This window comes from Penicillium verrucosum, assembly GCF_028828655.1.
Source record: "Penicillium verrucosum strain IBT 35672 chromosome Unknown utg000001l_segment0_segment0, whole genome shotgun sequence".
NCBI lineage: Eukaryota > Fungi > Ascomycota > Eurotiomycetes > Eurotiales > Aspergillaceae > Penicillium > Penicillium verrucosum.
The window spans coordinates 3,324,205-3,334,600 of record NW_026643210.1 but is presented as its reverse complement, the minus strand read 5'-3'; the positions used below and the strand labels follow the sequence as shown (position 1 = coordinate 3,334,600).

The 10,396-nt window shown below is 48.0% G+C and overlaps 3 protein-coding genes across 3 annotated transcripts; 1 reads left to right on the top strand and 2 right to left on the bottom strand.

Moving 5' to 3' along the window:
* Positions 1 to 3,805: 3,805 nt before the first annotated feature.
* On the bottom strand, positions 3,806 to 6,316 carry N7516_001250 (putative serine/threonine protein kinase (Prp4); the record flags this gene model as incomplete). The annotated part of the gene is made up of 3 exons (XM_057213972.1): positions 3,806 to 5,250; positions 5,314 to 5,534; positions 5,589 to 6,316. 3 exons carry the CDS (start codon positions 6,314 to 6,316, stop codon positions 3,806 to 3,808), a joined length of 2,394 nt encoding a protein of 797 aa, XP_057075855.1.
* Positions 6,317 to 7,338: 1,022 nt separating this feature from the next.
* On the top strand, positions 7,339 to 7,668 carry N7516_001249 (translation machinery-associated protein 7; the record flags this gene model as incomplete). The annotated part of the gene is made up of 3 exons (XM_057213971.1): positions 7,339 to 7,360; positions 7,425 to 7,514; positions 7,571 to 7,668. 3 exons carry the CDS (start codon positions 7,339 to 7,341, stop codon positions 7,666 to 7,668), a joined length of 210 nt encoding a protein of 69 aa, XP_057075854.1.
* Positions 7,669 to 8,192: 524 nt separating this feature from the next.
* N7516_001248 (uncharacterized protein) lies at positions 8,193 to 9,762 on the bottom strand (the record flags this gene model as incomplete). The annotated part of the gene is made up of 3 exons (XM_057213970.1): positions 8,193 to 9,199; positions 9,223 to 9,581; positions 9,632 to 9,762. The coding sequence occupies 3 exons, from the start codon at positions 9,760 to 9,762 to the stop codon at positions 8,193 to 8,195; spliced, it is 1,497 nt and encodes a 498-aa protein (XP_057075853.1).
* Positions 9,763 to 10,396: the final 634 nt, after the last annotated feature.

Sequence of the window (10,396 nt, the reverse complement as noted above, 5' to 3'; positions counted from 1 at the left end):
TTTTGAATGCAAGTATATCTGTCCTTTAATTATTGATCCCAAATTCAGATGATTATTAAGAATTATACTTCAACTGTATACTTCAATTCCCTTGATTTTTCTACACCGTCCTTTGCACAGACATACAACATACCTAACTCTATAACTGAACCCCACCCACCCCACCTGGCCCCCCCTCCTCACCCCCGTTCTAGTCTGACTCGGGTCTAGACAGGACGCTAAAGAAGTGCAAGAGTGAGGCGATGATGGAGGGGCGCTATGGCCAACCATTTGCTCGAACTGTTCGTTGTTCGAGAAACTCCCCCTAAAACCAGCTGAGTGGGGGGTTGGCGCTTCCCTGCTGACTAGTTCTGCACGGGCCATACACTTCATCTTTCTTCTCCTGGCGCTAATGTACCTTGACCATCTGGGACACAATGGGAAGACAAAAACTCGTATTATTATTGGTGTTGCTCTGGACTTTCGATTCCTGTTGTCCATTTCTCCTTTTAGACCTTTTTGGTCCTTCTGTTGGTGGCTGGGCTACCCTTTTGTTTTTCACCCGTCAGCACATACAACAAAACTACAACATAGGTACTCCGGATGTTGTCAAGGTGGACTCCGTACTTCGTACAGCAAAGAATAACCCCTGTAAACATAAAGTTGCCTCGTCGAGTCTTCAATCTCACTACTTTTCCTTTGTCTGTATCTCACCACTTGCGTCATACACAGGCAAGGGCCATGTACTGATCCGAGTCTGACTTATTCAAACTGGATTCCCGCCCCCAAATTCATTAAAATCATCCCGGGCAAAAAGTATAACTAGCATGTTGTAGTCTAGCCAAGGGAAAGTGTGCCAGTTCTCTGGTACGGAAGTTATCGCAACTCACATTACTCCGTATGTTGTATGAGTACTCCGTGTAGTTAACTAGTTAGTACTCTATGTTATATATTGCGGTGAGCAAAACAAACACCAAAATCAGTAGTTATTCTATATTCTACCCCCTAAAGCTCCCTAGATCGACGCAAGCCCGCAGCCAGTCCAATCACCTGATAGAGATCAGGGTTACGATTCATCACATCCGTTATCGGTTCTCAGGACCCGAAACCTGTCCATGCAGAGGTAGCTGTACCATAGCAACTAGTCCCATGTACAACTAATGTACTCCGTAATCTGTAGGTGGTACAAAAGGTGCACCTCGATGTCGAATATATGCTGACTCGTGTGATATGATATGTGCCATATGTGATAGACGCCCGTTCCCCTTTGTGTACCGTGCCTTGCCTGCCTCCGAGCAACAACGATTAATGTACCCCAGGATTGGCAATGCAGCTGGCTCGTCCAAAGATCAACAAGTTTTTTTCTTCTTCTTTCTCGTTTCTCATTCGGGATATTTTCTTTTTTTCCCTTTTTATGATTTTGCGACCGGCAGATGTTGTGTTCGGTGTGTTGTAGCACTTTTGGTTTCGGCTTTTAGTTTCGGGGTCTACACACCGCTAGAAGTGATCTCAGATATATCACTTATTACTCCGTACTCCGTATATAATGTTTTATATTGTATACTCCGTGTGCTCCGTACTACTATGTAAGGATAATTGTACAATATACAGAGATACTCCGTATAGCATGTCTCTTATAAAGTGGCCAACTTATTGGAAACAGGCTACTCAGGCTACTCAGGCTACTCTACCTACAACACACAAGTATGATATTTTTAACCGCCACAGATAATCCATATCCCATGTGCCAATGACCTTTTACAACATCTTCTCTCTTTTTTTTCTTTTCCAATTGTTTATCTTTACAACTAAACGCCCGACATCCTAATGTAGAGGACTGCCCTGCAGGACCCACAATATAAACACCTCTCGACATCATGATTACTTGTTCTCAATTATATGGCGCCAACATCCATGTCTAGTCCCCAGTAATAGACCAATAGATCAACAAACCCCGAGCAAAGGGGATCGGAGATTAAACGCCCGTCCTATTTTTGCGGTCGGATTCTTTTGCCACGGGCCATTTCTCGTCTTACAACATAGGAAATATGGTACCCTGGTGCTGGTGGCAAGGGGCTCTTCTTCCGTTGATCGTCCCCTCGCCTTCTGGAACACTCCTCCACTTCCACTCGATCCGATAGACTTCAACGTAATTATACAATATAATATATGTTATCATAGTTTAGCATTATACCATGAGAAAGTTAATGACAATTAAGATGATCATGACTATGATCCACATCGTATATCGAGTACGTGGACCTGCAAGTAAAACTAAACGCCATACTCCGTACAGCAACTATCAAATCAACACGGAACAGATATCCATCCTCATTGCTTTTTTAGAATCAAACCGTGACAAACACTATAGAAACAATATCTCCTAGTTCCAATTGACTAGGCCAAAAGCAAATCCAAAAGAAGAAAATAATAGAAAAAAAAAGGAAAAACATGGCCCTATCGGCATCTATCGGCATCTATTCAATTCAAGACCAAAAAGCCACCCTCACACCATCTTCCATTTGTCCGTAAATTACCTAGACGACACGTCTTCTACCTAGGTATCCAATGGCCACCTATGGAGTACAGCCACCGGGAAACACGAGCGTAAAGAGGTTCCGCCTCTGCCGCCTCTAGGAGAACAGACCCGAGGAAGGAGGCAATAGTCTAGTCTAGTGTCATGTACTCGATAACTACTCCATATTTCATAGTTATAACATGGATTGCCGAAAAAAGCATCGTGCCAATCGGATATTCTAGTATCTCCCATATCTGTCATCACTCTACCTAGGTACTCCGTACAACTGGCCCGACTTGGTGGTTGAGGTAAGATAAACTTAGCCTCCTTCCCGAATCCAAGGGTCTTCTCTTCTCCCCCACAACCCAAAAATGAGAACCAAGCCTACCTGGGCAGGAACCTTGGAAAGCCCCAAGGTTCCGGCTGTGTAAAGACTGAACCGCGGATGCAGGCTGGACTAAGGTTGAGTTTGGCTTAGAAGCAATCTAGAACCCCCCCAAAAGTCTTCGTGTAGTTCTTTGGTTCTGTGGATTTGGTTGGGTCCTAGCGGTTTTGAGTTAGGTGTTGCTGTGTTTGGGCTGGAGCTAGGCTTGAAGGGTTAGGGTTCTTTGTTTGTGAATATGGGGGTCATACGATATCGTGCAATAGAGGATAAAGTGGAGTTGTAGGTAGTTTGATGACCTAGTTCCAGATCGATCTTACCAGGTGCGTGGGTCGATAGGGGGCTAAGGCCAAAGGGGGCGCGGCGGAATGGGGGCTTGTGTTTTGTGCTGGGATGTTTCTTTGTGATAGTGATGAATTGGATTCAGGATGGATCGGGTTATCGCGCGCTACCGATGTGCTGGGGTTTTTGGAATTCGGGGGGCCAGGGGGCTTGTTTGTTTTTGGTAGGAGCTGACCTTCAGTGTTGGACGGGATAATGCACGGTGCACCTCTGTAGGGGGTTTTCTTTGTTTGTTGGCTACATTGAGCTAAGTTTTACGCTTTAATGGAAGGTTAGACAAATTCCAAGCCACCCTCGGTTTCGGCAGGAGTCCAAAAGCCGAGGATGGACAGGGGTTGATGCCTTTGTGTGTGTGAAAATGTTACATATGGACTTGCATTGAGAAGCTAGATCCTAAGTTACTCGTGCATATTGACAAGAAAAGAAAAGAAAAAGAAAAGAACTCGTAGATCAACTCTTCCCCGGTAGCGCCGATCCTTCCGCCCCAGTTACGCCATTTCAGGACCAGGATTGGGCATCCTGGTAAGTCCGGATAGATCAAGATAGAATCCATGCAATAAAAGCCCCTTCATCACGAAACTTAGTTACGCCCTAGGCGCTAGGAATGGGTGTTTCAAAGCCTCGGTCGGTGTGATCCGTTTCTCAGGGTTAAGACTCAAGCACCGGTCAAGTAGGTCCAAGAACATCGTCAGTTCCTTGACCTCAGCATCTGGCATCCCGCGAGTTCCTTGTGCCATGAGGCGTGACTTCAAATCACGTGTCGGTTTCTTGAAGTCCACAATTTTAGTGTGAAGGCGGCCGGTGATTTTGTCTTCCTCCACGCTGTGGAAGTTTAGCTTTTCATCAAAGTGACAAGGCGACAGGGATCCGCGGCGAAGAAGTTTCGGCGGGTACTTGCCCCGACACTCCATGATGGAGCGAAGCATCTGATTGTTGTTTCGGCCGGTGAAGAGAATTTTGCCCGTGTACAATTCAAAGAGGGTACAGCCAATGGACCAGACATCGATGGCGTAGTCGTAAGGGATACCTAGGATGATTTCCGGGGCACGGTAGAAACGACTGACAAGGTAAGGCGTAATCTCATTATCAGAAGCCATGGACGCCGAGCCCAGGTCGCAGACTTTCAGAATGTTGCGTTGCTCGTTCACAAGAAGATTATCCGGTTTGAGATCTGCATGCAGGATGTTACACCGGCGGAGGTGAGCTAGCCCAAGGAAAATCTGTTGGCCGTAGGCCCTAACTGCGCGCAGGTTCAAGCCAACGTCCCTACCGAACTTTTTCAGGATCTCACGCAGGTCCATGCTAAGGTTCTCAAATACCATGCACAAGTGACCCTTGTGTTCGAAGTATCGGTCGAACTTAATGAGGTGCATTTGGTTTTGCGGGTCAGCTTCCTGTAGTTGCTCCAGGATGCCAATCTCCTTCATACCGGCCTTGCGCATTATCGAGTTCTGGCGAATTATCTTGATGGCAACCAGACACCCTGTTTGGGTGTCAGTCGCACGTACGACAGATGAGAACATTCCCTTGCCAAGGTTTTGATGGATATGGTATCGTCCGTTGATCAGCTCTCCGAGGCGAACGGCGTAATACCCTTCCGAATCGTCCCAGTTATCCATCATGCTGATATCCAATTCCTTGCCCTGGGGTACAGCTGTGGCCGAAGCATGCGCCGGCTTGGGTTCAGGGGCTTCCTCTGCGAACATGTCATCGTCGTCATCTGCAAACATATCGAACACCTTGGTCTTCGGCGGGGGCGCCGCGGGGGCATCTGGGAGGAGAATGTCCTGCTTGAAAGACTTGATTTCTTCATATGCTGTAGAGGAAATGTCGTCCTTTCCACTTTGTACATTGCCATGTTTCTGTCTTTCTTTCTTTGTATCAAGAGTTGGATCATAATCAGCAGCAGAGGGATCGTCCTTATCAGTACCGGCAACAGGCGCATTGGCGTTGAGGATGTCCATGTCTTTCCCAATACTACCAGAGAATGCCTCCCCGGGTTGTTCAAAGGGGGATGCTGTTGGAGAATCTATTGAGTTTATATGCGTCAGTTTTGTGGATATCAAGGCAGGCTTGTCCGAGAGAAACCCACCAGATGCCTCCTTTGCGTCAGTTGGCTCAGTGCCAGGAGTGGATGAATCCGTTTCAACCCCAGGAACGTTCAGTGCTTTGAGATGTAATGGCGTCGCTTGGCTTCGGTGTTTCGCCCGGATAGCTTCACGGCGTTTCCGGCGAGCTTCAAGTGCATCGACTTCATTAATGGGCTCAGCGGGCTCCGGCTCTTGCGCGAACTCCGGGTTAGGGGTGGTTTCTCTGCGATGGATGTTAGTCACACGTTCTTCCTCGTACGTAACAAAACAAACATACTCGTCAGTCACACGGGCCTGAAGATTAGAAGAAGGCTGCACCTGGTTCTTTTGTTTTTCAGCACCAAGCTTCAAGTCCTGAGCGATGACCGAAGCCTTTCCTCGTTCCCTCACCAACTGTTCGGTAGGCAAGCGCCTGCCGGTGTCTGCTGAAGACCCGGCATTAACCACATTTGAATCAAGTTCGTCGCCCGAATACTGCTTGGGTTTTCTTGGTTCACGGTAAGGGGATCGGCTGCGGCTGCGGGTGCGTTGCCGTTTGTCCTTGTGTCGGTCATATCGGTCATATCGGTCATAATCATCACTGTATCGTAGCGCATCTCCATGGGTGTCTTCGCGGTCATAGTCGTAGTATGAGTTCGGCCGCCTGTGGGAGGCGGGTCTCTCACGGCGTCTGTCGTCGTACCTAGACCTGTAGTGCCTGGAAGGCTCATGGCGTGGTCGCCGGTCGTAGCTACCATCATAGGTCTCGGGCAGATCGCCGTGACTGCGCTTGTTCTCTCTGTACGGGGAGCGAGAGCGGGATCTCGATAGGGACCTGCTCCGCGATCGGGTGCCTTTCAACGACGCGGGAGATCTGGTGGCAGAGGATGGGCTAGCTCTGGTGGGACGGTCAACGGTGGTGCCATTAAGAGGAGGATTTGACGCAGTTGCCTTCATCTCTGGGCCTGATTCAATGATCTCACCCTCAGAGGGGACTGATGGGGACCTCGACCTGGGAATCGACATGGTTGCAATATTCGAGAGATTCAACAACAAAGGTGTGTGAAACGAAGCTTTTCTCTTGGGTCCACTTCACTTGGCCTTTGGAGGAAGCTTGAACGATAAGGCTCAGTTAGCAAAAGCTGCAGCGACAATTAAGTCTTTCGAAGGGGTTGTGAAGTCCAACCGGCTATAAGAGACCTGCCTGCACACCAAAGCCTTGTAAAAGTTATTAAAATCCCAGACGCATAGCTTGCAAGCGAGTCGGAAAACAGCACGTGCGCAGGGTGTTGATGATAGAAATCAATACTACCCATGGCGAAGAGTTGAAGGGTAGATCCAGCGCTAGTACAGTTGTAGTAGGCGGTCGGGTTGGTTGGGTAGATCCAGCGCTAGTGCAGTTGTAGTAGGCGGTCGGGTCGGTTTTTTTTTTTGCTGTAGTTATTACTTTGGGGAGCGGTCTCGCCGGGTCGATCCTAAGTGAACAGGTGGCTTCCTACTAGATATGTTGTAGCTTGTTAGGTGTTTGGCTAGATGGAGACACTCGGAATCTAGATCCAATTCTAGATAGTCAAGGCCTAGGGAGGCTATATTGACGATGAATTTGATGTAGTATTATGTGACAAAAGTGACTTAACTTTTTTATATACAAATTGCAGGTATCTGCGGTCTTATCACATGGAGGGAACACAGGACAGAATTTTCAGGCAGGGAATTGAATTGATATTGCCGGAGGTTGTGGGGGGATTATGGTCCCTTAAATATTGCTACTAACCATCTTTTGACTAGCCTTTCATGTATTTCCAATACCAGTCTCTTGTTAGCAGCTTGATTTCCGGCAAGACAAGTGTGTATGGTCTTGAAATACTAAAACTACTAATACCACTAGTAATATTTACAGCAGTTCACCCAAACTTCGCCTCAGCCTGGCCACTGAGGGTCTGGATAAGCAAACCCCTCATATAATTTTTTTTTTCTCACCCGTAAACTCACCCCACTCTATCAAGACTCTCTTCAACCCGCTCTTCCAGTTACTTTATCTAGACAAAATGGGTGGTATCGGCAGAGAAGGTTCGTTCTACCTCATATCCTATTGTTTTCGAAATCCAGTTCACTAATCTTCTATGATCTACAGGTGGCAAGGCCAAGCCCTTGAAGGCAGCTAAGAAGGAAAAGAAGGACCTCGATGAGGATGAGCTCGCTCACCAGGCTAAGATCAAGGCTGGTATGGCTTTTTGGATATCCTATTTAGAGAAATCTCTAACTGACAATATTTTCTAGACGCCAAGGCCCGAAAGGACATGCAGGACGCCGCCAAGGGCAAGAAGGGTCCTCTCAACACCGGCCAGCAAGGCATTAAGAAGTCTGGCAAGAAATAAACGGATCGCATACTCCTCGACGGATCACTCACCAAAACTCCGAACTCCCCACAAAGAGCCTTGACACCGGGTTTGCTGAGTCTATATTCACGACCTACACGAGCCATGTTCAATGAGAAAGCGGAGGATGGGAGGCTTCGAATGTGTGATCGCGCCAGCATCACTGCACTCATAGTTCATTCATATGGGTCTTCTGTATCTCTTTAGCCACCAATACCTATTTCGCGCTTGATCGCATTTTCACATACGGCAAATTTCCTAGAATAATCAATTTCATTAAACAGTAACAAGATTAGTCGGACCAAAATACATCAACATAAACCGCCACAGCTTGGGCAAATTCCGGATAAAGTGGGTATCAACCTGCCATGCAGGGGAATCAAACGCTCAAAACACAACCATATGCCCCAATATTGGAAAAAGAACAAGCAAACTGCCTCAAAAAGAAATAGGTACAATCAAACAGGCGACGCTAACAACTCCACCATAGCCGCGCATAGACCAAATCACAATCCAACCCGCCATTAACTAGTGACTCGCTTGACCCAGAGATTATTGCCATCGCCAGAATTCTCCTTCTCATCCAGGCGACGCCACGCTCGACTGATTTTCATACCAAGATCGTGCTCTTCTTTCTTGATATCTGCGATCTCACCTTCGATGCCTTTGATGCTCTTCTGGACCTCGGCTTTGGCAGCCAGGTCATACGCAGCCGAAGTAGGCTGAAGGGCCTTGCTTAATTCAGCGATCAGTGACTCCAAACTGTATCTGCGCTGGGTAAGGTCGTCCCTCTTGGTCTCCATTGCTTTAATGCGGCCATGCGCGTCCAGTGGCACCTCGGGTGGAGGTGGAGGTGAAGGCGACTGTGTGGGCATCTGTCCGCCCTGTTGTGCGACCTGGGACGGCGTGGGCTTTCGGACGGGCTTGCTCGAGTCGGGCTGTTTCTTCGAAGTCGGCACACCGGTTGGGACTGGGCGACGCCGGGCCATGATAGAGGATGTGGATAGGTCGTCTGTAGACCGGGTTTCGAGGTGCATACTCTCCCGCGGGCTTGCATCTTGACTGCCGGGTTCGGTGGCCGTATGTGTCGTTGCGCTGAAACGGCTCCTAGGCTCGTCGTTTGTGAGGATCATGTCGCCGAAATCTGTGTCGAACTTGAGTAGTGGTTTGTCCTCCTCTGGTAGGCGGGTTGGAGCGTGCTCTGTGGCCGGTCTCCGGGGAAATGACACTGGACCACCGGCCGTGATAGTGGTTACAGTTGTAGGAGCGAAGCTAAAGTTATCGAGCTGGGGGCTCGTCCTTAGCGCGCCGTTGCCGTTGCGCTTGCTAGAATTCTCTTCCACCGGAAATCCACGTGACGCCGATCTACTTCTGGGTTCCTTTTGCGAAAGATCTTCGGTCTTTGAGAAACTGCTGATCCGGTTTCGAGCTGCGTCGAGGGTCTTTTTGGCATTGAATCCCTGGCCCCAGTTTAGTAGGTTGGACGCATTGGGTCCGGGGGTCTGTGGAAGGAGGTGTTGCGGGGATCGACCTGGCTAGCTCTACCAAAGTCACTTATGGTTGGTTCGTTTGAAAAGTTATCCCAGCGGGTGGATTTGCCAGAAATAAATCGCCTAGAGTCCTGTTCATGATAGGGAGGCTGGACAGGTTGGACAGGCTGAACCCGGGAATGAGAGGGTGTCTCAACATAATCTACCTTGGGAATAGGTGTTGGCGATGATGAAATCCCAGTCTCCTGTCGCGCATAATCAGAAAATTGGTCTTCGTTGCCAATTGGCGAGACACAGAAACTACTTTGGCTTGCCCGCCTATGGGCTTCAAGCATCGGCGAAACAGCGGGGGAGAGGTCTGAGGGACTCTTATTGATATCATCGCGCAGGATAGGATCCGGTTGTAAAGACGAATGCAAATCTCTGACTTCCATTAGATGTGCCATTAAACAGGTAACAAACACGAGACTTACTCAGGCAGAGCGGGCAATTTTTTTGCGACCATATCATGCACAGGGTCTCTTGTGGTGGGTGGGTTGCCGCTCAGCATGGGACTGCTGATCGAGGGCCGTTTGGGCTTGTGGAACGGTCTTTTAGACCACATGTCGATTGTATCACGCTCTGAACGTGACAGGTAGCTGATTTTGGGCGGAAATGAAAACGCAGAATTCACATAAAATGAGGAATAAGTTCAAGTCACGATAAAAAAGGATGAAAGGGAAATAAAAAGAGGTAAAGGATTGTAAAATGTGGAGGGGGGCTCTCTGGTCTTCTCAGCCACGATGCCCAACGGCGGAAGCCTATAGAATATAGGGAGAAGGTGAAAATTATATAGTGAGAAATGATTCGAACAGCTAAGCAGAAATGCAAAGAAGAACTACTCCGTAGACAAGAAAATCAATGGTAAAAATAACTTAGAATAACATAGCCTCCGCTAATATTAATAGAAGTACTAACTAAGTACGGAGTAGGCAGATTAAAATGGGGGCGATAGTCCAGTTGAAACATTTCAGGGACTACCGGATGTTTTACGTTTTTGAATCTGAAGTCCGAGAGCCTAGTCTCCAATCACTTCACATGTGAGAGAAGTAATAATAGTTAACTAGTTAGGTATAGATATTTCCTAAATATAACCAGAAGAAGCCAGAAGCCAGAAGCCAGAAGCCAGAAGCCAGAGAATGAAAGAGAATGTCCATATAAGGTCCAATCACGTGGAGCGGGGAGAGAGAGATATGTCA